A 26,199-nucleotide genomic window follows, 5' to 3' on the forward strand; every position below is an offset into this window, starting at 1 on the left:
AGGTGTGGACCTGGATTTGAAGGTTAACGGGAAACCACTGGCTCTTTGTGCCTATAGCGATCATCTATTATTGATGAAGTGACTATTTCTTTAGGTTTTGGCGTTAGCGCGAAAAGGCGCATATGTTTTGAAGCCGCGTGGATATATGATCTTTACTTGATTTTATATTCGCGGTAAGTTTTCTCTCTTTTGATAAGTTTTCTGATGTCTGGTTATAGCTCATAGGAAACACTGAAGTTAGATGTCACGTTGGCTGTATCTCAGTAACTATAAGGTTTTAAAACGGCTTTCTTAATAACTGAATCTTTTTGAGTCATAAATGCTTGGTTTCTCCATCAGTAATTTTGCATGTTTCAATCTTGCAAACAAAAATCAGTATCATAATACTGGTTACAGTTTATTTAGATAGCCCACTTTAGACATTCTACTAACTATAAGTAACTTTGCAACTACATGCCAACTAATTCTCATTAATTAGCAACTACTTGTCGACTAACTCTCAGAGCGGACTGTTAGGTTAGGTTTAGGGTTAGTAGGATAAGTTGACATATACTTGCAAAGTTTAGAAGAGTGTTAGAAGATAATAAGCAGACAGTCCACTAATACTCTGACTAGTTGACATGTAGTTGCAAAGTTACTTACTGTTAGTATAATGTCTAAAGTGGACTATCAAAATAAAGTGTTACCATAATACTTTTGAACACAATAATTTCATAATGGAATATTCAGGAAAGAGTCAACTATATAACAACCTGTGTTCTAAAGATATTGCATTTTTCTTTATTATATGTGACCCTGGACCACAAAACCAGTCTTTACGTAGCACGGGTATATTTGTAGCAATATAGCCAAAAATATAATGTATGAGTCAAAATGATCAGTTTTTCTTTTATGCCAATAATCATTAGGATACTAAATAAAGATTATGTTCCATGAAGATATTTTGTAAATTTACTACCGTAAATATATCAAAACTTAATTTTTTATAGGTAATGTGCATTCATAAAAGCTTAATTTGGACAACTTTAAAGGCGATTTTCAATATTTAGATTTTTTTTGCACACTCAGATTATCCTATCCTAACAAACCATATATCAATGGAAAGTGTATTTATTCAGCTTTCAGATGATGTATAAATCTCGATTTCAAAAAATAAACCCTTATGACTGGTTTTGTGGTCCTGGGTCACATATAAACATCAGGTTTCAATTTGAGTTTTTCATGTCATTTTTACTCTACATATTTCTGGATTATTTTAGGAACCGTTTAACTGCTAAAAAAACCACATACAGATTATTTAAATAGCCCATTCTCAAATCTGTGTCCACAAAAAAGTGTTTCCCCATAACTTTCAAAATCCTTTAAACTTTAAAAAAGTGTATATGTTGTCAAATGCAGCGCTGTATTCTGTTTCGAATAATGTCACCGTTTATATAAGTTGACCTACAGAATAAGGCCACATTTTTAATCTGTAATTGTAGTAGGCTATGTTTACAGCAGATCTGTTTACAGCAGTTTACAGCAGTGACAGTATAGTTTAAGTTGAGGAGACCATCATCAGTCTAAATATTCTGTTGTTTAAAATTATAATAATTCTGATATAAAATAATCTATAATAATTTATTTCATTTGAAAAGGTTGCAGCCTCAGCTTCAAGAATCCATTGATACTGAGACATTTAACAGAATTTCTTATTTTATTCCACAGAATGGCATGAGTAAATGACAACAGAAATTTCATTTTTGGATAAACTGTCTCTTTAATGTCAAATGTAATGTTAGCTTAATGATAATTTTTTTTATCAACATCAAGAGAATATGTAGAAATGTACATTATATTATTTGTGTGTTTTTTTTTTTTCAACAGAATATGTAGAAATGTACATTATATTATTTGTGTGCTTCCGACTGTAAGCTCTTTCAGTAGTTGTGGTCATTGTATCAGTATTTTATTTTCGGAGTTGTGTATTCCGAGTTGTGTTGTGGTAAAAATAGTGCAGCTCAGTGCCAGAAGCTTACTGCCCTGATAGCACAGGTACATCCCGGAGACGTCTATTTGACGTCTGCATCTACATTTGCAAGACGTATTTTTTAGATTGTTTGCTCATCTGCAATACGTCTATAGGACGTTTCCTATCAGATGTCATTTAGACGTCTATTAGATGTCTTTAAGATGTTTATGATTTAGAATGTATGTACAACTGACAACTTGCAGACGTCTGCCAGATGTTTGTACACAGCAGATGCTTTCCAGATCAAATGATCTTTAACAGACATCTTGCAGACGTACATGTGCTATCTGGATGAGTACATAATCAAAATACTGGCACCCCCCCATAGTGCAAAATATGTATATTACGGTGCAGATTTTTTTAAAATAACGTAAATCTTTTATGGGATTTCTACTACATATTTCAGAACGAGACATCATTTACGTTATATTAGGCCACACAAGTCTTAATACAAAGGGGAGTTTCCTTCAACAGTTAAAAAAAAATCTATCTATAAAAATATATCATGAGTATATCATGTTATACTTCAGGACTATGATTAAGCAAAATGAATCTAGAATTTATACACTGGTCAAATGTATTTCATTTTATTGATTTAGTATTTGTTAGTGTTGTTGATGTAGCTAACATTCACGTTTCTGCTGTTTTAGTAGAAAATGCAACTACATCACTGGCAAGATCTCCAGACTCAATGAATCAGTACCACCATGATGTATGGGCAAGTTCTCCACCATCAAGGCAGGGAGGAAGATCTTGTTAACCTCAATGTTGGAGGCATCCAGCACAAGGTGGAGCGCTGCGTACTGCTCAGATTCCCCAACACGCGCGTGGGTCAGTTAATCCAGTGCTGCAGCGATGCTGCCATCTTGGAGCTCTGTGACGACTACAGCCCCGCCGAGCAGGAATACTACTTCGACAGAAGCCCACAGGTCTTCCACTGCGTTCTGAACTTCTACCGTACAGGACACTTTCATGCACTGGAGGAGCTGTGTGTCTTTTGCTTCAGTCAGGAGATTGAATACTGGGGCATTTGTGAACTGGATCTGGAAGCCTGCTGTCTCGAATGGTTCCTTGAGCGCAAAGACGAGCGGGAGCAGAACGCGTGTGGCAGGTCTAGTAATGCTGGATCGACTGGAGAGATCTCAGTTGTGGGGAGTGACCTGTGGAGGTTTGAGGGCACGTGGTGTTCAGAGGTCCGGAAGGTCATGTGGCAAACTCTTGAAGATCCCAATCACTCCAAGTGTTCCAAAGGTGTGGCTGCGGTTTCCGTCCTAGTCATTTTAACCTCCATTGTGGCCATGTGTATCCACAGCATGCCGGAATTCAGGTATGCAACCGACAGTGAACATTCTGTCCTGGACTCTCTGGAGCTCATCTGTATCATTTTCTTCTCAGTGGAGTTTGTCCTGCGAGTCATAGCAGCTCCTCACCCATGGAAGTTTTTGGGAAACCCTTTGAACATGATCGACATGGCTTCTATTCTGCCTTTCTATGTGACACTGGCCTTTGAAAGTTTGGATGAAGATGATGGGGAGGAAAACCAAAGTCTGGTCAATATGGGGAAGGTGGTTCAGGTTCTCCGGTTAATGAGGGCCTTCAGGGTCCTAAAGCTCGCTCGACATTCAGAAGGGGTGAGAGCTTTTGGGGAAACTCTAAAGAGCTGCCAATTTGAGGTGGGTCTGCTCGTTCTTTTCATGACTGTTGGAATATCGTTCTTCTCGACCTTTATCTACTACACTGAAAAGGAAGACGCTTCGTCCAAACTCTCTTCTATTCCTGTTTGTTGGTGGTGGGCCATTATTTCAATGACTACGGTGGGCTATGGGGATATATATCCACAGACAGCGGCTGGGAGAATTGTAGCTACACTTTGCATTCTCTGTGGGTTGCTTGTGGTTTCTTTACCCATCACCATCATCATGAACAACTTTTCGAAATACTTTGATAAAAATACACCTAAGAGGCGACTTTCAGCAGCTAAAACATAGGAAAATGTCAACCATTTCCCTGTGGTTTAAAGTGCTGGTTTGCTTTTTGCAATCTAAAATTCAGGAACATTTTGCGGTTGTTTTAAAGAAAGTCTTTTACATTAATAAAAAAATTGAAAGCTATCCAACATCTTGGTGTTTTAAAATACATTTTATAGTCAACTCAAATGACAAGCAGCACAAAATGTTTCTTTTTCTTCCAAAAAGTTTAATAGTAGTTCTATGTACAACAAATGATCATACTTAATATTCAGTTATTCAAAGAGGCAGATTGATCAATCTGAAATTAGGCAAAATACTGAAGCAAAACTAAAGCAGAGAAGGACCAAACCCTTCATAAAATCCTCATCTGCAAAAAACCCAACATTTCATATTTAGATATATGAATATGACTCAATAAATTATAAATAAAAAAGCAAATTAATTGTACAAATACCAAACTATTTGTAAAATGCCAAAACAACTAACAGCAATGAAACATCAAATCATACATTCATTTTTTTTTTTTTTTTACGATCCTGCATGCTGTCATAGCTTTATAAAATAATCTTGACAAAGTTCAAATAAACATGGGTTAGAGCAAAAAAAATCTATTTAAATTAGGCATATATTCATTTATCAATATATGTATTTTTTTAAATAAATAATGTATATTTGGCATTAGATTCATCCTTATTATTGATATATTTAATGATTCAAAACAAGTTTGAAGCCAAACCATTCTCAAAAACTCACTGTTATAGCCCATTTATGAGAGGTCTCACTTATTCAAACCACATTACATCAGATGTGCTGGAAAACAAAACAAATAAAGAGATAAACCCTCCCCTTGACAAATTAGTCATGAGAAACTAAGACCAAAGTATTTTCATCCTGGGGTTATGGTTAACCTTTAAGACTAAAAGCTGTGAATACATAGCAAACTGCCTGGAATCCCACCTCACGCTCTGAAAGTCAACGTAGCACCACAGACAGACCTCAACATCCTGCTTTATATGAAAAGAATAATTATTTTCACATAGTTACGAAAGCAAGGATGTCAAACTGTGTCGGTGCCATGATCATTTAATGAAATCCTTCAGGTTATTGCTGAACAGGCAGCGAAACATCTGTACTTAAGTTCTACAGCTGAACACTCATTCAGCTGCCTATAATATTGTAATTTCTTTGCAGAGAAGCCTTGAATAGGTGGACAACTGACAAATGGAAAGGGAGAGTGGGGTAGAGAACAACTGGTAAAGGGTATAATGTTTAGTTTTGTGATTATAAGCAATTATATATATCTCAATAAAAAGATAACGTGCCATTTGGAGAGCGGACAGTGAGGCCTATACACTACTGAACATATTGTTTCCGTGTAAATGTGAGTGTATGCATGTTGATTGTCCTGGTAAAACCAATCAGTGCCTATATGAATCCAACACACCTCTATGAGAAAGCACCAGTTTTAACCTCTCAATGTCTCAATGTATTTTTAAACAGCTGTTTACATTGTTTCACATTTTCAGTAAAAGAAATAACAGCATTGTTCATAGAACAATAGCTGTCTTTGCATTATGGAGGAACTGACCCTCAAAGAGGAGAATCGGAAACTAACAAAACCTATTAAAGGGCTTCCCTGCAGTACATTGGTAAACTGAAAGTGGCAGCGCAGATTGTTCTTTGTAATGATGTAATGTGTTTGCGATGCGACTTTACTGTATATCTGTGCACACACTGGCCACAACTTTATAAAACGTTTTTATAGGCGAGAAATATCCTCAGGGGAAGTGGTAAATAAAGAAAGTGCAACCGTGTTGAAAAAAGCAGCATTGCTGGTCACCAGCATGTTGTGGTTTAGATGCGGTGAGTGTCCTTTTTCAACTAGCGTACATAGGAGTTACCATATAGATGCAATGCATCTGAAAGAATCTTTGAATGTGAGCATAGTTGAGCCAAATTGGACAGAGTCTAAAAGTCCAGATTTCAGGTTTAAATCAATTTTGGAAAAAAGTGTAGTGTAGTTAATGCATTTTGTCTTTGTAGGCCAACTTAGACAAATCACATGTGTTGACTAGTACTTTTTGCTGGTGAACAGCAAAGCTATGCTGGTCCACCAGCTATACCAGCATCATACCAGCTCTAATTAGTCTTTTCAACAGGGTTGCAAGGCATATTTTGTTATTCCTCGATAAAATCTATTCACAAAAAAGGGTAAAACATAGTTTCTGTGAATAAGCGTCTTTTCTGAAACTCAGACTAAAGTTGCTGCATAGTAGAAAGGCATGACAAATCACTCTGTTTGCCTTAAACTGATCGCAGAGAGACTCAGTGCTAGTAGAGAGACTTTACTAGCGCTAGTGTAGTGTCCTGCCATTAATACCACACACTGAGAGGTAATGACACCATGTGCCTGCCATGTATTTATACACTATTGCACATTCTGGCAAGTCTGGTAAAGTGTGTAAGCACGTGAGAGGTGGACACTGGCATTTAGTCGAATAGTGTGTATTGTTTTGTAGAAATGGACGATGTGAAGCCCTCATGTGTCCATCATCACAGAGGACAGATATAGATCAAAACTGAAGATACCTGCATTCAACACTTTCCACAGTCTTAAGGTGCGGTCACACGAACCACATCAGATGGTGAAATGAATATGGGCAACATGATATGATGTCACATAGTTATTAATAAATAATAAGTCACTAATAACACATAAATGTATACATGACCAAGGCTTATTGGAAAATGTGCCTGTGGCAACATTTCTGCAAAATGATATCAAGTCGCTTCTCCCTCGTCTCGCTGTACTTTCAAAGTGAAACGTCTATGGAGTGGCACTAAAAGGTTAATGCTCCATCACAGTCAAAAGACCTACAGTGGAGATCAAAATTAGAGAACAGTCTCTATATATATTTTTTTTTTCTGAAATATTTTTAAACATCATAATTCAAACTTTGAAGGAATATTATCTGTGGGAATACCACAATTCTACTAACACATTTGACAATTTTTTTTTAAAGCATTTCAACAAAAACCTTTATTTTGTGGAAAACGCAGTGATCAAAATTAGAGAACAGTAACCACTAGCATGAAAGAAGATTCAAACTATAATTATGGAGGGTTAAAGCTGTCAGAAATAAGTAGGAAATGTAGAGGCCCTTGCTTTCAATGACTTCTTCTGTGGCCGCAAGAAATCTAGTTTTTCAGACTGTGCTGGTGTGATATTGGTACACTCTCTTTCCACTCTCTTCCATAGTTTAGTGACCGTAGTGGGTTTTTAAGCCGTAACTTTGTCGCCAATGATTTTCAATCAGTTTTATTTTAGTGTTCTTAGCTTCAAGGATCTGCTTTACCCTACCTGGTCTCATGGAAACTGTACCAGGGGAAGTTTTTCGCGAGACTGTACAATATATGTAGTATATGAACAAAAGCCAATGTGATGTAAAATCACAATTGCAAGTATGCCATTTTAGCTTGTTTTTTGATCTCTCATCTTGAGTCACATTTTTCTTGGGATTCGCACCCAAGGACTTAAATCCAACTCCGTGCCGCCTGAGCTACAGAACAAGCTTGTTAAATCCGGTGTCATGTACATCTACCCCAACTCTAAAACTACCTTTACTGTATTAAAAATACTGTGTTGGTAGCATAATCTGATAGGTAGCATTATTTGTTAAAACACTGGAAACTTATGGAGCTGTAATGATAAATGTGTACGAAAATGATTAAAAGTGCTTGCTGTTTTACCGCCTCAACCACTTTATTTCTTTTGGACACTGCAGTGATATGTACTTATTGGTATGTATTTGGTGTCTCGCGAAACAGTTGCCCCAGGTGCGTTTTTGTCGGGAGACTAGGTTGGCTTTATCTGTTTTGCAGTGTGACGGGGACAATGTCTTGCATGAAAATTGCAGGTTGATTTGGAAATGCTTGTAGAGAGGGACTGCATGTTGCTGAAGGAGGTTTTGATGAATATTTGCATTCACCCTGCCATGTAGCTGTATTAAAGGCTCAAAGTCATGCTGCAGAAAACACTCACCAAACCATGACACTTTGTCCTCCACCGTTCACTGACTTTCACTGCACTTGGGCTTCAGTCTTTCCTCAGTTTGCTACCCAATAAAATGTTTCCCATCAGACCCAAATAAATTAAAGTTGTTCTCATCACTAAAGTGAACTTTAAATCAGTTCTCCTCTCTCCACACAACATGCTCCTTGGCAAAGGTGAGTCTAGCCCTTTGATTCTTTCTGCCGATGAGAGGCTTGGTCCCGAGACAGATCCTTACCCTGTTTAGCACTGAACTGACAAGCAATTCCAGCTGCAGTGTTGAACCGATTCCTCATTGAGAGTCTCAATCTTACATGGATGACCAGCCTTTTTGGAGGACTTGAATGAATTCGTGTCATTGTAAGTCTGCAATATTCGAGAAATCACAGATTTCGAGCTTCTAAAATATAAAAAATGACGAGCTTCTCTTGCAGTGGCAGAAAGGGTTATCCCTTTGGCCTTCATCTGGACAACTTCCTTTCACAGGGTTTCAGTCACCATAGTGTGGTCTGCTTTGCAATCTCAGTGAAAATTGGAGGAATGCTGCCAAGAACCATTTTTGGTTCCACAAAGAACCATTCAGTTAAAGTTTCTTTAAAGAACCATCTCTTTCTTACCTTTTTAAAAGCTGAAGTACCTTCTTTCGCCACAAAGAACCTTTTGTGAAACAGAAACATCTATCAGATGTTAAAGGTTCTTTATGGAACCATTTTAGACATAAAGGTTTTTCTATGGCATCGTGAAGCACCTTTATTTTTAAGAGTGTACTGTGCTTTAGAATACATTTAATTTATGGAATATGCTTAAAAAACTGCCCTTCTACTCCTGTTAGGATAACTTCAAATAGGGCTAAGTAGTGACCTTGAAATTTAGGAAATTATAGGTTGCTCTCTAATTTTAATCTCCACTGTACACTACACCCAACCAATAGTGTTAACAAAAGCAAACGTGAGATAAAAATACTGAAGCATCCTTGCCGTTTTTGTGTAATTGTCCAACTATGTGAGCACTTTTACTGAGGCTTGTGACTTGTTTTTCATAGTACTTGTTCTCATGCACTCCACGTCTCAAGTTAAATGCTATACCGGGTGCGCTACTGAGCAAATTTATTGCTTAAGAAAAGCCATACATAAGGAGCTGGTTATTTGATGCAGTCATCAGAATGTTTTAGTTTACAAATCATTTACTATGGTAAAAGTATTTTGTTTAGGTCATAACATCCTTGCTGGAAAAAAAAAGAAAAAAAAAAAGAGTTAGTTGGCTGGTTTTAGCTGGTTATCCAGTCTGGTCTTAGCTGGTCATAGCTGGTCAGCAGTCTGGTTTTAGAGGGGTTTTGGCCACTTTCTTTAGCTGGAACGACCAGCTAAAACCAGCTTGACCAGCCTAGCCAGGAGACCAGCTAAATCCAGCCACTTCCATGTTAACCAGCTAAGACCAGCCAACCAGCTTAGGCTGGGTTTTTTTTTCAGCAGGGATAGTACTATTGCACAAGAAACTATGCACAAACTAGTCTTTATTAATCTATAGTCTGCCCTGTAATTAGGGTTGAGTATTGAGAACTGGTTCCAAATTTCTAAGAACCCATTCGATAAGACATGCATTTCGGTTGAACTTAATGATTTCTGCGCTGGATTTGAACCGTTCCGTGCATTTCCACGTGCATTTCCTGACTTCTCTTTCACATTTACCGTCCAATATGCACAAAGTACATCAGTATGTCATTTATAAACACAGCCTTTTTTGTTGAAAGTGAAAACAGATGAGAAAGAAAATGCACGTGTACAGCATTTTTAGATGCGTGCGAGTTCGGTGTTAAAGAGACAGCAGCCTAAAAAATGTGCTGCATGTGATTAATGTTAATCCAAAAACAAAAAAATCATTCACTGATCTTGACTGAATACCTTTCGTAACTTTGAGTGAATTATATTTTATTTATGAAAAGAAAACTATGCAGTGTTTTTAAGCTTTTGATATAAATTTCTGTATCTGCAATTTATTCAATTGTATTTACTTATACTATTGCGAGTTTATTTGCTTGTTCCTATTTTATTACTGACTGTTTACTTGCCTTTAACAATGTAATGTTTGAAATTTATATTAGCCATTTATTAGTTGTTTTTGCTGTGGTATTTTTTTGTTAAAACCATAGGCAAAAGTTCCTCTTAGTGTTCTGTAGGCTGCTGATTTTTGCTCATCGTATTCAGCTGCAACAGACAGCTTTGTAAAAATACTAAATAAAAATGTATAACCTCATTTTTTTATTGACATTTTAATGTTATTGTAATCGAAACTAGGAACTGTTAAGAATTGGAATTGATAAGCAGAATCTGAACCAGAATCGATAAAATTCAAACGATACCCAACCCTAATCATAATTTGTGTGAAAAAGGAAAAAAAAGGTTGTTAATTTCAGCTGGAAACAACAATTAATTGCATGTATAGGTACCAGGGGTGCCACTATGGTTCACACAGGCCCCCTTCGACAGTAATCAGAAATCTCTCATCAGGGCCCTTGGAATCATACTAACCGTCCCGCCCTGTTATGCCACCCCTGATCGATACATTTTTGGAGTTTTGCAAAAATGTATGTAGACAAATTTTTCAATGAGCAAATGCTTAAAATGTCTTAAAAATGATATATCTTAACACTGCAGACGATGCAGTTTTGAGGTTTGTATTCTTGGAACTGAAGACTTCTCACTATATAAATTTGCAGATCCAAGTTTACCAACTTTACATTTCACTCACCTGTGTTCACATGCATATGAATGGTTTTTAAAACATAAATGTGACCGCACCTTTAGACTTCCATATTAATAAAACACTATATTAATACCTCTAAAAGCTGTCAATATTTATACTAAACATCACTACCACACAGTCCTGATCAAATACAACCCAAATTTGCACGCAATGATGAAAATGACGTTCTAAGCAAAAAAATTCATCAAAATATCAATGATCCAACGATCATGCATCTGTTTTAACATTTTGAGCCCCTACATGATCAGATGATCAGAAATGCATGACAAGAAATAATACTGCAGGGTTTCGCCATTTAACCATAAGCGATATTTCCTCTGCATAAGTCATATCTCATGCAAATCATTTTAAGTCTCCAACACTGATTATAAGGCACCTATGGATGTTTCCACCTTTTATAATCACCGATATCTGCTAGATCTCTACTAAAAAAACAAAACAAAAAAAGACAGACACATGGCATGTGTCAGGTGATAGCACTCTACAACTATTTACATTTACACAAGCAGCGATACACCTATGCCACAACTCGTCAGCACTGCCTGACCACATTGTTTTATGACAATATCTTTTAAAACAGGGCTGGAAGTTTGCAAAAAGGGACCTAGTTAGCTAAAGTACTCTTAAGTTGGACTAAAATATGTAAATCATTGAGAAAGACACCTGTCCTGTGGGCTGTCATATTTTAGCTGTTATATATTCATATAAAATGTGCAAGATGATAACTGTACCTCAGTGTACATATTTAGCAGCAGTTGGTAGCATGTCAATGTCTTCCGACTGACTGACAGTTGCCATGAAAGGAAACGCAACAGCCGCGAAGAAGAACCTCAAGCAAAAAACGTCTACATCCACCCTTCATATGAGTTTAGATAACTTTCTCTCAAACTACACTCTTAAAAATAAAAGTGCTTTAAAAGTTTTTCACAGTGATGCCATAGTAGAACCATTTTTGGCTTCACAAAGAACCTTTCAGAACCTTCTTTCGCCACAAAGAAGGGTTCTTCAGATGTTAAAGGTTCTTTTTGGAACCATTTAGACAAAAAAGCTTCTTCTATTGCATCGTGAAGCACATTTATTTTTAAGAGTGTATTTGGACTAATTGGAAAGTGCTGATCATTTCTTTGTGTATGTGGTGCTTTGAATACATTGAGACGAGAATTGAGACAGCAATACTGAGCCACTACAGCGTGTAAAAGCACAGCATTACGCACTCAACATATCTCGCTTCAGCCTAATTCTCAAGCAACACTGTTTCTTCAAGGGATAGTTCACCTTAAAACATAATCATTTGCTTATAATGAGATATTTTGCAGAATGTCCTGGCCTTGCAGTAAGGTATGGTGATCCAAACTGTCAAGCTCTAAAAAATGCATTCATGCACTATATTCAAGCTCTTAAACATGAAATTGACTAGAAAAGGATTATATTTTGAGCCTGCAGAGTTTTTCAACAGATCAGTTGCTAGTGAAGAAACTTTGATTGTGTTTGTTTTAGTGCCATGGCATTTACTGTTTGCAATTTGGCCTAAATCCTTTGCATGAGCAAATATGACAGATTTCAAACGTTTTTAAATCTTGCCAGTTAATTGTCACCATTTTTTTTACTGTGTAGAAATAAGCTGCCTGGGTATTCGCTAAAGTGTGAGGATCTAGACAAGGATATGATAGTATATCAGTTTTTGGTTGAACTATCCCTTGCTTTAATTGTGGTTTTAAAACTAATCATTACCCAGTTCATTTTTCTGAGACTGAATTTACTCCTAAAATGAGCTGAAACATTTATTGTCAGTTCCTTTTCTTCTTCTGATTCTTCTTCATTTTTTAATTTTATATATGTATATATATATATTTATTTTTTTGCAAGAGCAGGGCAGTACATTCACAATGCTTTTTGCTTAAGATGCTGTAAGGCTGCCAGGTAAAGGAAATAGCTAAAAAGCCAGGGATTTCTATGCTGCTTTCTAACGCCTTATGAATGTAAGCAGCTGTTATGCTAAGAGGATAGACAGTACCGCCATCTCTGTATAGTCAGGCCTGGAACCAGGGGGAAAAATCCCGGAATCACAGTTGTGGACAGTTAAAATTCATCATTGTGCCAGTAAAAATAAATAATAACTGCTGTTAAATAACTGTATTTGTATTTACAAATATAAGGTATTGAATCTAATGCTGCTGTTGGTTATTATTTAGTTTACAATCAAGGTAATAAAGAACCTAAATCCAAATTAGGAATGAAAAGGAGAGCTGTTGCCACCCAACTTAAAATATGGTATATGAATTCAACAATTCATCATAGAGACCCCTATTGCACACCCGGGTTTCTGTTCTCAAAAGTGACAAGGCAGATGGGCACATTGTTGTGCAAATGCTGGACCGGAAAAGTGTGATATACAAAAAGCATAAGCGTCTAACCTAAAATACGTGTATTTCTTTTCAACAAACCAGTGACCATAAATATGATAATCCGAGATGCATTGAGACACCATGTTAAACCTCCCTTTAAAAAGTCCACAGGTGGTTTATAGTGCTGTGCAGAAAGGAGAGGAGGGGGCTTCTACATTTTAGAGTATAAAGCAGCACCATTTACAGTAATATTATTAAAGTTTCTTTTGCACCTTTATATGTCACAGACTACCTTGAGTGGTGAACATTGAGGAAGATTGGTGTTGTAAATACTTCTCTGTAAATGTTTTTGTGTAAAACTGGTGGTCAGTCAATGAAAGTCAAGCTATGACTGAATGATATCAAGGCCTTTTTGGGCTGAATGAGCTTTAAACCTTAGTCGTCGAATAAAAGGATTCTCTTCGACAGTGCTGTTAAGTCCAGAAGTAGATTTAATCTCTGTCAACCCTGAAGCTAAAACTAAACTGAAGTCTAGAAGCAAAACCTTCATGCAAATCCCCAACTGCGACAACATCACAAGGATCAAGATCAACATTTCCGTTGGAAATACAAATGTAGATCATTTAAGAAGTAGAACTGCTTTGTACAACCTTGTAAGCAGTAAAGACTTTGCAATCTTACAGAAATTGCAATCTTAAATTCGCTTATTTAAATCTAAACTCCATACTAAATCAAGTTTAGAGTCATTTTATTTTTCTGTTTGTGGGAATGATGCCGTGGATGAAGTGACTATGCTGTGACATTAGTTTTGTGCCAGTGCTAGAGAATACATTTTCTGAAAGGAGTAATAACTGTGCCTATGCTGAGGGCTAGACTTTGGCTTTGTTCAAACAGGCAGCAAAATTCCGATTTTTTTTGTTTGTTTGTTTTTAGTTGTTTTTTTTTTGGATGTTTCCAAATGACATCCGTATGTGGTCTGAAATCAATTTAAATGTTTTAGAATGCATCAGTCAGATTACGTTTTAGTTTTTTGTCATTCCAGAAGCCTCACTTCTGCATGTCTCTTTTTTCGATTAGTTTTTCCCTATATATTAAATTATATGACATCTGACGGAGCCCCTAAGGGGACATGGTGATGGAAAATATTTCTAAGCGATTTTTTTGCAAAGGTATTATGTTCACTGGAAAAATATTGCATCCGTTCACAATTTGTGTGTGTGTTCTTTCGCAAAAGTATTTCGTTGACCTAAGAAATGTTGCATTCTCCCGAAAAGAGTGAATACAAGCATCTCAGTGGGATGCAAAAAATGTTTTAAGAAAACGCAAACGTTTTGTGAGAGAATGCAAAGATTCGCAGGAGAATACAGAAGTTTGTAAATAATGCAAATGTTTTGTGAGAGAAAGCAATGTTTCTGAGGGGAATGCAAAATTTTTGTAAGTTAACACAAATATTTTATCATAAGTTAATGCAAATGTTTCACGATAGAATGCAAAGTTCTTAGGGGAATACAGATGTTTTGTAAGAGAACACAACGTTTGTTAGGGAACGCAAAAGTTTTGTAAGTGAATGCAAATATTTTGCGAGAGGACGCAAAGTTTCTCAGGAGAATACAGACATTTTGTAAGAGAATGCAAAGATTTTGCAAGAGAATGCAAACTTTCTCAGGGGAATATAAACATTTTCTAAAGAAAACGCAAAGTTTCTCAGGGAAATACAGATATTTTGTAAACAAATGCAAATATTTTGTAAGTGAATGCAAATTTCTCAGAGAAACATAAGTTTTGTAAGAGAACGTAATGTTTCTCAGAGGAATCGTAAAGTTTTTCAGGGGTATGCAAAAGTTTTGTAAGTGAACACAAATATTTTTTGAGAGAATGCAAATGTTTGTGAGAGAACGCAAAAGTTTTGTAAGTGAAGACACATATTTTGTGAGAGAACGCAAAATTTCTCAGGGCAAATGTTAATTAAAAATTTAAGTTAATTTACAAAACTTTTGCTTTCCCGTCAGAAACATTTGTGTTCTCTCACAAAACGTTTGCATTCTCTTACAAAATGTTCATACTCCCCTGAGCAAATTTGTGTTCATTGCAAAACATTTGCATTCTCTCACAAAATATTTGTGTTTTGTGGGAAAATGCAAAAGTTTTGCTCAAACTCTTTGCAGACATTTGGTAAGAACGCAAATGTTTTGTGATAGAACACAAAATTTCTCAGAACATACAATTTTGAAAGTAAATGCATATATTTTGTGAGAGAATGCAAAGTTTCTCAGGGGAATATAGATGGTTTGTAAGAGAACGCAAATATTTTGTGAGAGAACACAAATGCTTTTTGAGAGAATACAAAGTTTCTCAGAGGAACGCAAATGTTTTGTCAGTTAACAAATATTTTGCGAGAGAATGCAAATGTTTTGCAAGAGAACGCAATGTTTCTGAGGGGAAAGTAGAAATTTTGTAAGTTAACAAATATTTTGTGAGAGAATGCAAATGTTTTGCAAGAGAATGCAAATTTTCTCTGGGGAATACAAACATTTTCTAAAAAAAAATGAAAGGTTTCTCAGGGAAATACAGATGTTTTATAACCGAATGCAAATATTTTGTGAGAGAATGCAAATGTTTGTGAGAGAATGCAAAGTTTTTCAGTGGAATGCAAATGTTTTATAAGTGAACACATATTTTGCGAAAGAACACAAATGTTTTGTGAGAGAATGCAAAGTTTCTCAGGGGAATATAGACGTGTTGTAAGTGAATGCAAATATTTTGTGATAGAAGGCAAAATTTTTCAGGGAAACACATACATTTTGTAAGAGAATGGAAATATTTTGCGAGAGAAAGCAAAAAATTTTCAGGGCAAATGCAAATGTTTTGTGAGTGAACACAAAGTTTTTCAGTGGAACACAAAAGTTTTGTAAGTGAAGGCAAATGTTTTGCGAAAGAAGCCAGAGTTTCTCAGGAGAATACAGACGTTTTGTAAGAGAATGCACAAGTTTTGCAAGTGAACACAAATTTTTGCAAGAGAATATAAAAGGATTGAAATATAATTTTGTCCCATTAGAGGCTCCATAACATTCATGTCATGAATAGTAAGTGAACAAGTCAGTGGTTTTGGACACAGCATATGCATGAATGCTAATGTAAGAATCGCTAATGTGAGCTAATGGCTCTCACGCATCTCATGAGTTCAGCACCATGGTGAGATGTCACGACAGTTGTCCTCTGTATCATTCTTACATCACTACTATTACAACCAAGCCCTAATTCCATCCTAAAACTTGAAAGTGAAAACCAAATCGGATTTATGTGCAGTGTGAACAAAGCCTTAGTTTTGGCCTTTGAACATACTAAAACTGAAATACAAACTGGGTTGCAGTAGCTGCAGGCCTTGGAGTGCATAGACTGCCATGACCTCTTTGCATTGAGCTCTGTTTGAGGCATATATAAACTCACCACTATTCTCAGCTCAGAGTAGATGATGAGCAGAGGAAGAATACTTGTAACAGATGTGAGAATATGCACGGGCGGAGCTGTGACATGGAGTAGAATGCATGTACCCTGTTGGTGAAGCGCACTGGTGAGGCATAGTATATGTGTGTTTCATAATCGGGTTTGGGCTTCAGGGATGTAGATCTCTATGCTGTCGGCCCGCTCTGTAGCTGAGCTCTGACGGAAAGACGCAGCCCGTTTCGCAGCCAGGAGTCTGCGGCGGGCCTCTTGCCTCTGACGGTCCTGCAGATCCAAGGATCGCTCACGCATGACAGCTCCACGACCTTTAGGAGGCCTCTTTGTAACAGGAGGCGGCCATTTTCTTTCCTGAGGTAAAAAAAAAAAAAATAGTATACATTATCACTTCCTTTGTTTATTAAAATTTGCATCAATGCAACACATCAATTTAGTGCAAATAAATCCTTTAATTAGTGATGTCATTATTCCTTGTGCAAACAAATGCACAAAATGAACTTAGTGGGGGAAAGAAAGTAACTGACAGCTCTCATTTAAACAGAGAGAGATATTGACAGAGACAAAAACATCATTATATTAATATTTTTAATGAAATGATAAAAAAAAAAAAAAAAAAAAAAAAACATTTTATAGAGGCATCAGTATTAGTATAAGCAATTATATATGCATATTGCTATGTAAATATATATAAACTACAAGTGTTGGGGAAAGTTACTTTTTAAATTATACAATATTGTGTTACTCCAAAAAAAGTAACTGTGTTACATAGTTACTTTTTATGGGAAGTAATGTGTTACTTTACTTTTGCTTTACTGTTTCTCATCTGGCCTGGGCTTGCTTCTTAGTTTTTAATACAAAAAGTTATATTTTTGGCAAATGTAAAAGCCCGTTCATGCCGAAAGTGAAATGAATAAGCCTCAGGCTGAAGGAAATGTGAAATTCAAAAAGCTTAAACAAATTTTTCAGCTGTGCTGATATTCTGAATTGCATGAAGAATAGAACACAAGAGAAGGAAGTTCAACAATCACAGCATTCAGCATTCAGGTCCTATTATGCTTTTTCACTTTTTGAATTTTAGTCAGTGTGTGGTGTGTATGTTTGGGCATAAAAAAGATCTACAATGTTACAAATCTCAAAGTTCACTACAAAAGGAGATATTTCGTTTTTAAAAAATCCCTTTTCAAGAACCACAACGAATGGCTCTTTTGGACTACAGCGTTGTTTTCTGGGTGTTATGATGTCACAAAGCCTGTAGAAATTTGAATGGTTGGGGGGTGGGTATGGATGCGGTGGGGGCTTAGCTTAACGTTAGCAATGCAGCGTGGAGAGCCACTTCTGGGACACTTCAACGAGCCACACCACGGCTGGTATAAACACAAGAATTGACTAGAGTGGCCGCGATCTGTGGTAAGAGATTTATTTATCATACAGTGTAGATAGCTTCACTTACATCGCAAGTGTTTTTTTAAAATGCATAAACTTGCACTAGACTAGACTAATCAGTGACGATGTTCTGTGATAATGTTAATGTTCTTTGCTCGTTTTCTGTAGCTGCTTTTTGAATAACTAAGGAAATGTCAGCATTATAATTAGTAACTTACAATGTTTTTATTCAACTGTTGTCATGGTAAATAGAAATTAAGTCATATTAAAAACATTAGGCTGCTTTTAGCCATATCTTGGAACTTGTTTCGGGCAATTAAACTAAGTATGTAAATAATTAAATAATTAAGCGAGATAATATCCTGGATTGGGACAGGACCCAACACTATTGTAGCGTCAACTATACCTTAATATATCCTTAACTATAACGTAGCAGACGAAACCTACTGCTTTGGCAAGGCGTGTGGCAGTACCAAAACACCGTCTAAGCTGCAAATCACAACACATTTAATTTTTCGGAAGGCGAGCCTTCATTAAACACTTGTGAGCCATTTGTGCCAGGCTGGGGTGAAAGGTATTGTAATAATGTAAAAAATGTGCAAAAAATGTGCAAAAAATAATACATTTTTCGAAGCCAAGCATGACAACATGTTCCAGTACACCCCAAAATAAAATCAAGACTTTGTAAAAGGGCATAATAGGACCCCTTTAAATGTACAAAGGATTTTTGTGTTAACATTTAATTATTGCAGGTTTCTGTAATATTTGCTTTTCATATACAATACTGAATCTGTTTTTTGCAAGTTAGATGTGTTTAGTTTAGAATATTAGTTTCATTTAGGGTGTGTTCACACTTGTATTGTTGTTTGTTTGGTTCATTTAGTTCATTTAGTACATTTGATCCTGGTCCGCTTAGCATTCACACTGGCATTTTTGACAGCGAAACTAAAGATACCGAACCTAAAGGCATAGTGATACGTTCACAATCTGGTTTGTTGGGCTGAATGACATACATTTCGTGACGACTCACTGAACACTCCAAACTAAAGGAAAAGGTGCGACTTAAAGCGGCACTGCAGGTGTATGTGCAAACTCACAAAAAGCCCATGAAGGCACTTTACTTTCCTCGTTGCTCCACGTTTGCCCTCTGCTCATTTTGTTTTGAATACACCACGTGTTCCCTACGTAAAATCATGTCGCATAGCATCACATCTTGTCGTTACTTCCTGTTTTTGGTTTGTTTAGAAGTATTTGTTCCCTGTCTTGTTCATATTTCAATCGAACCGTACCAGAGTTCATTTGGAAGCAGACCGACACCCATCTTTTTAGCAGTCTCGGTCCGCTTGTTTGGTGCACACCAGGGTTCGCATGGCAGCGTTCACACTTACTCAAATGAACTGCACTAACTAAGCAATCACACCAGAGTTTGTTTTAACTGAACCAAACATGACAAGTGTGAACACACCCTTAGTAAATTAAGTTTACATGGCACACACGCATCTCTACACTCTAAACAGGAGAGCTGTCAGTCAATAAATGGGAAAACAAAGTAACTGGCAGTAACTCACGTTACTTGTAATGCATCATAGCACTACCCATCTCTGCAAACTACTATTCAAATGTTTGTGGTCTGTAAGATTTTTAAATGTTTTTAAAGATGACACCAAGGTTGCATTTATTTGATTAAGAATACAGTAAAATAACAGTTTTCTATTTAAATATATTTTAAAATGGAATTTATTCCTGTGATGCAAAGCTGCATTTTCTGCTTCATTACTCCAGTATTCAGTGTCACATGATTCTACAGAAATCATCCTAAGTATGCTGATGTACTGCTTAAGAAACATTTCTTATTATCAATGTTGAAAACAGTTGTACTGCTTATTTATTTAGATTATAAATGTATTTTACTGTAAACTGTGATCTTGTTGAATATATATAGACTGTGATGCACAATGTACCTTCTTCTCTGGACTCTCCACTATCCTCCAGTCATTACTCTTGATTTGTTGCAGCTCATCAAACTTGGCAGTGACATCATCGATGGAGAGCTGCAGGAGATCCCAGAACCCAGCCAGGTCCTGAGCCGTGGGGCGGGGCATAGCACTGGGGTCCTGTAGAAAACCGTTAAATGTCACACACTCCTCACACACAAACACAGTTCTACTCATAATTTTACACACCCCTTGAAGAAGGGATCTTTTAAAAATATATTACATTTAAAAATAAAGGGGATCATAACAATGCATTTTTTTAATTGGTTCTGTGCTGATGAAGCTATTTGACATATATGCATATATTTTCAAACTTGTACTACTTTGGTTAATATAATACTAAATATTTTTAGCCTGTTTAGCCGATAGTTGTGTGTGAGTCTATAGTTCGTCCTGAGCAGTGAAGCTGCCCACTATTCTTGACAAAAATCCTCTGGGTACAGTAAGTTCTTTTGATTCTCAGCACGAGCTGCACATTTAAGCTCTTTCCCACAGTGGCGCAGTGATATCGAGATCCAGCTTTGCCTCTCAGGACACCTGAGGGACTCATACACTATCAATTATCACAAAAGCCAATGAGCAGGAGCTAATGCAGAAATGTAAATTTTTCGAGAGAACATTTTTTTTTCTTTTGTCTTGGAGCTTTTTCAGGGCCATAAAAAAAAAAAAAAAAAGTTAATATTATTATATACAGTAAAAATGTATGAGAAAGGGGTGTACATTTATGACCCCTTGAAAATAAGGATCCTGATCACTATTTATGCATCACTGCAGCAAGTGTTATGAATTAATAAATTATCTTGAATAATCACTAGAGGTCACTGTAGTCCAGCATCACTTTCATCATGTCTTATCCAAACAATGAATATTTGACCTGTCACCTATACTGTTCACATTAGCATTAAAATAGCACAGTAAAATATCCTGTTTTTAGAAAAGATAGATGTGCGATAAGCTATTAAGTGACAGTGTTATGTATACCCTAAAATAATAAATTAGTCATTGTTCTGTAAAATAAGTGGTCGACTGAACCATTTCTTTATTCTGGCTACATCCTCTCTTCTCTGTTTACAATACTAAGCTAAACTGTTCAGTCTCTTGGAAGCTGATACTAGAGAGGACAAGCCGGTCTCTGCCTGTCTGTGTAAATGTATTACAACATCCATCATTTCACAATCTCCAGAGAGAGAGAGAGACAGAATCAATCACTGACCACTAAACAAACCCTTTAAAGTGTCACTCAACCCACCAACTACCAATTAATGTCAGGATCTTTTACTTTCACACAGCTTGAAACTGGTTAAAGCTGCTTTCAGCCTGAAATTATATTTAGTGGTGATGACACTGCAACTAATCAATGTGTAATTCAGTCAGCTGAGAAAACATACTTGTTAGACAATATGTTTGTCTTGTTTTTCAGTACATTTAGTTGATAAGCAAAAATGCACAATATATTTAGACTATTATAAAACAATATCTTGCTTTATCATGTTTTTTAAGCACAACAATCAAATTAGTACAGTTAAATAAATCTAAATTAAAAAATAACAATGTGGGAAAAAAAGATTTTGATTAAAATATCTTGCAAACATTTTGCTCCTCAAATTCATCGGCTTTTAAGGATGTGAAAACAACATAAGATGCTGAAAAGCTAGTGTTAGATTTGTTTTTCACCTACAAACAAAGACAAACAAAGAAAATATTGTGTATTTAGTAAATGCAATGTAAACACTCTCACAGCTACTTTTTGATGAAATGCTTGTCAAAGAGGCAAACTGAATCATTTATGACAGAACTGGTGCATGGTTGATGTATTTTATGATGCAAAAGGAGCATTAATGTATATCTCGTGGGGATCGTAGAAATGCCACATACCAGATTTTGCTGACACAACCAGTAAAACTGCTGGAATTTCTGGGACATGAGGAGGTGAGCGCTGCCCACAGCACTCCGGATCTTCCCAAGAACTGCAAGACATTAGCAGATAGAAAAATATGCATTATATATACACACACAAATTACTTTTTTATTATTATAATCCACTCTACATAAACCGTAATGACAAAATAATATACAGATTTGTGACAAACGGAAATAATCACATTTTACTGAGAGGTGTGCGCCTTTCCAAATCTTCTTTTGCTATAGTGTCCCAGAAAGGGTATGAATACTTATGCAATGTAATTATTTCAGTTTATTTTAAATAAATTGTCAAAGTTGTCAGAAATCTTTTTTCTTTTTTTGTCATTATGGAGCATGGAGTGTATGATGTGAAAAAATAAAGTCATTTAAAGCAGTTTAACACAAGGCAGCCAAGAAATGAAGGGCCATGAAATATTTCACAAGCCACTGTATGTATGTAAGTATGTATGGGGGTGTGAGTGTAAGTAAAAAAAAATGATGCATTAAGAGCCAGGGGTGTAAACTTTTGAACAGAATGAAAATGTGTACATTTTTCTTATTTTGCCTGCATATATATACATATATATATATATCCACCCCTCTGGGGTCTTAACTAATTGCATTTCCTTCAAAAGCACCATTAATAATTTGAACCTTCTGTAATAGTTGCATATGAGTCCCTCAGTTGTCCTCAGTGTGAAAAGATGGATCTCAAAATCATACAGTTGTTGTTGGAGAGGGTTCAAACACACAAAAATGATTTTTCTGAAGAACAGCAGGAAGTTTAACTGTTCAGGACAAAGAAGGGACTCATGGACAACTATCACAAAACAAAACAAACAAAAAAACACAGCTGTGGATCATTCAGGTAAAAGCACAGTATTAAGAATCAAGCCTATGTAAACTTTTGAACAGGGTAATGTCCTGCACACTCACTCTCCTCCGACAGGTCGTGCTCCTCTGCCTCACGTTCCATGTCTTTGCACCATCCCTCCATACGTTTGGTCTCACTGTGCAGAAGTTGCATGAACCAGCTGCCGTCACGGCGGAGTGGCGACACACGGCCGGACTCGGCTGCTTCATGAGCAGGCTCCACCAGCCAGGGTTCGGGCTGCGGACTGGGCGGCCCACTGGAGGGCCTGTAATCCTCACGGTAGCTAAAAAGGCCCTGTGTGCGTACGGTCCGAACCACATTGTACTGTGTGGGCGTACTGGGTTCAGAATGCCGCTGAAATCCTCCAAACTGCAGACTCTTGTCTTCGGTCGAAGGAAACCCTTCCAGCTCCAAATCAGCCTGAACTGCCGTCGTCACACTGTTGGACCGTTTAAAGCGGCCGATTCTAAAAGTGAACAGAAGAATCACTATAAGAGAGAAGATTATGTGCTTATACACAGAAAGGTCTATCTATATCATTATTTCACTTTACTTATTTTTCTGAGCTACTGGTCTTAAAAGGATTATTAATCCAGGATAACCTTAGTTCTATCATGACAACTCTCAAAGGGTTTAGCATGGTAATGTACATGACAATGTTAATGTATTTGGTTTTGGCGGAATAGATCTGTTACACAGTGGCAGAGCAAGTACCGAGACTTGCTACTTTCAATACACCCACAATATGCTGCTGAAAGCATGTAAGAAATACTGCTGCTTCACGTATAACGGGGTGGCGAACGTCGGTCCTGGAGAGCCGCAGACCTGCATAGTTTTGCTTCAACCCTAATCAAACGCACCTGAACAAGCTAATTAAGGTCTGAAGGGTTACTAGAAGGCAACAGGCAGGTGAGTTTTAATTAGGGTTGGAGCTGAACTCTGCAGGGCTACGGCTCTCCAGGACCGGAGTTCGCCACCCCTGACACATAACATATGAAATACCCCCCATATAGCATACATGAATCACTCCGTAGGAGATCTACACAGGTGGAGCTTGGGAAGGAGGAGGGTTTCTGAAGCGCACTGCAACTGCTACAACAAGCACTAGCCAAGTATTTGAATGTTGTGCAGCAAGCTCATTGGCTGCTGATACAGAAGAGAACCAATCAGCTACGCCACGTGATGATGTCATTACTGCGCCATCTAGAGTATCATGACAGAACTTTGGATTTCTGTGGACTAAATGTCCTGTAGACTTGCCTCTTCTCATCTTCCACTTGGATACCCACGGACTGATACTGTGGGAGACCTTTACTATCTGTCTCAGAATCTGTGGCCGCTTCCACCTGAAGAAAAAGAAAAAGAAGAGCTAAAAGGTGCACAGAATGAATGAGAATATATTTATAATAAATAGAACTGAGTATCTGAGGCGACCCAGAGAAGTATGAAAATATTGCTGCAAGCTGCAATTATGGGGCCAAGGACATCACTAAGATTATGTACACTGCATTAAGCATGATCCAAAGAAATAAAGCACTATGACTTCTATGTCAGTTATTGCAAAGATTGCAATTTAACAATTACACATTCTAAAAAAAGTAAGTAATTCTGCCCCAAACTCTTATGGTACCGCCAAGGGTGCGTTTCCATGGTAAAGGAAAAGTCCACTTCTAAAACAAAGATTCACATATAATGTACTCACCCCCTTGTCATCCAAGATGTTTATGTCTTTCTTTCTTCAGTCATAAAGAAATTATGTGTTTTAAGGAAAACATTGCAGCATTGTTCTCCATATAATGGACCGCTATGGTGCCCCGATTTTGAACTTCCAAAATGCAGTTTAAATGCGGCTTCAAACAATCCCAAAAGCGGTTGTAAACGATCCCAGCCTAGAAAGAAGGGTCTTATCTAGCATAATGATCGGTTATTTTCATAAAAATTAACAGTTAGTTCATGACAGTCAGGGTTTGTCGAAAAACTCCCATCTCATGTTCTCCCTCAACTTCAAAATCGCCCTATATCGCTGTTTTACCTTTTTTGTTAAGGGTTTTGTTTTGATCTTCTTTGCATGTTCCCTTTGCAAAGACTGTGTCGGTACTTCTGCAGTGATGTAGGATGATTTTGAAATGATTTTTGAAGTTGAGGGAGAAAATACGATTGGAGTTTTTCGACATACCCTAACTGTCTCGAACCATAATACACAGAGTTCTTGGAGAGTAAGGCAAGACGAGCGTTTGAGATTAAAAAGTATTTAAATTGTATTTTTTAAAATGAAAATATTTCGCTAGATAAGACTTTTCTTCGTCGACTGGGATCGTTTACAACCGCACTTGGGATCGTTTAAACAGCATTTTGGAAGTTCAAAATTAGGGCACCATACCAGTCCATTATATGGAGAAAAATGCTGAAATGTTTTCCTCAAAAACATAATTTCTTTACGACTAAAGAAAGAAAGACATGAATATCTTGGATGACAAGTGGGTGTGTACATTATATGTGAATCTTTATTTTGGAACTGGACTTCTCCTTTAAGTTTCAATTCAATACGGCAAAGTGCTGTTTCAAATACTTTGATCAATCTAGTCGGGTAAAAATGTAAATCACTTATATGACTGATGGCATAAACAAAGGATTCACAGAAAAAGAATTGATTTTAGGCCTAATGGTTTCAAGAAGATCCATTGTTGCTGTTAGAGCGTCTGAGACTCCAAATTTGCCATGATACAAGTTTTGATGTTCCTCTATAAATGTTGTACAGTATGGTACTAGGGATTTTCATAGACTCCCAGCCAGTCAGAACAATAATAACAAAGCTAACAGATACAAAATGGGTTTCACACATTTAGTGAGTAATAATGTAAGTGTCAAGGCAATACTTACAACATAATACAATATTGCTACAGTAATACAATGTCCTGTGGGTGGTATGAACACATTAGCACAGACCCAGAAGAGAAAATAGCAGCTTAGAGGCACACATATGAGACTTCCCATAAAGAGCTGTCATTTCACAGACACTTTGTTATCTAAGCCAATTGATAGCACACTTGCTATAAGGACAATCCCTTAAAGCAGCCTGCTTAAGAGTCCAGGAGACCCTAGTAACCAGTTACAGTCCACAATACTGTCCTAGCCTGTAACCAAACATTGGAGATAAGGTTTATTACTTAGTATAAGCCTTTTATACAGTAAATGGATGTTCCTCTGATTTCTGATTTCCTTATTTCATACTATTAGTTCTGGTGGTGAAAGCTAGTTTATTCAGCATCCAGAGTAATGAATTCCTGTAAATTGCATCATGAATATACAGCAATGCATTTTAAACAAGTTCAAAGTCTTCTGGAGGTTTATGACTTATTGATGCATTTTTTAACTTGTATCTCTCAGCTAGTGCTGTAAAAATAGAAGTCTTTAGTCTTGTGGCCAAAATCATCTAAACTCACTAAA

General features: G+C 36.8%; 2 protein-coding genes across 6 annotated transcripts in view; one reads left to right on the forward strand and one right to left on the reverse strand.

The window, feature by feature from the left end:
* The first annotated feature begins 37 nt into the window (after window positions 1-37).
* kcns3b (potassium voltage-gated channel, delayed-rectifier, subfamily S, member 3b) lies at window positions 38-4,109 on the forward strand. 2 transcript variants are annotated; one of them, XM_051092169.1, is made up of 2 exons: window positions 38-173; window positions 2,665-4,109. In XM_051092169.1, exon 2 carries the CDS (start codon window positions 2,719-2,721, stop codon window positions 3,997-3,999), a length of 1,281 nt encoding a protein of 426 aa, XP_050948126.1. In that variant the 5' UTR covers window positions 38-173; window positions 2,665-2,718; the 3' UTR covers window positions 4,000-4,109. The 2 variants fall into 2 exon arrangements, with proteins under 2 accessions (XP_050948126.1, XP_050948127.1); XM_051092170.1 differs by having other exon boundaries at window positions 57-173; window positions 2,662-4,109.
* Window positions 4,110-4,201: 92 nt separating this feature from the next.
* LOC127183058 (disks large-associated protein 2) overlaps window positions 4,202-26,199 on the reverse strand; it is a 159,710-nt gene continuing 137,712 nt past the window's right edge. For all 4 annotated transcript variants that reach the window (XM_051138865.1, XM_051138864.1, XM_051138867.1 and 1 more), the window contains 5 exons: window positions 24,013-24,098; window positions 22,815-23,218; window positions 21,852-21,943; window positions 19,944-20,096; window positions 4,202-16,950 (listed from right to left, as the gene is read on the reverse strand). In XM_051138865.1, the coding sequence (XP_050994822.1) occupies window positions 16,735-16,950; window positions 19,944-20,096; window positions 21,852-21,943; window positions 22,815-23,218; window positions 24,013-24,098 (951 nt within the window). In that variant the 3' untranslated portion in view covers window positions 4,202-16,734. The remainder of the gene's footprint in view (window positions 16,951-19,943; window positions 20,097-21,851; window positions 21,944-22,814; window positions 23,219-24,012; window positions 24,099-26,199) is intronic.

This window comes from Labeo rohita, chromosome 20, assembly GCF_022985175.1.
Source record: "Labeo rohita strain BAU-BD-2019 chromosome 20, IGBB_LRoh.1.0, whole genome shotgun sequence".
Lineage (NCBI taxonomy): Eukaryota > Metazoa > Chordata > Actinopteri > Cypriniformes > Cyprinidae > Labeo > Labeo rohita.

Bases quoted from the DNA above. Each gene is read 5' to 3' on its own strand.
- kcns3b (XM_051092169.1), top strand. From the start codon at position 2,719: ATGATGTATGGGCAAGTTCTCCACCATCAAGGCAGGGAGGAAGATCTT.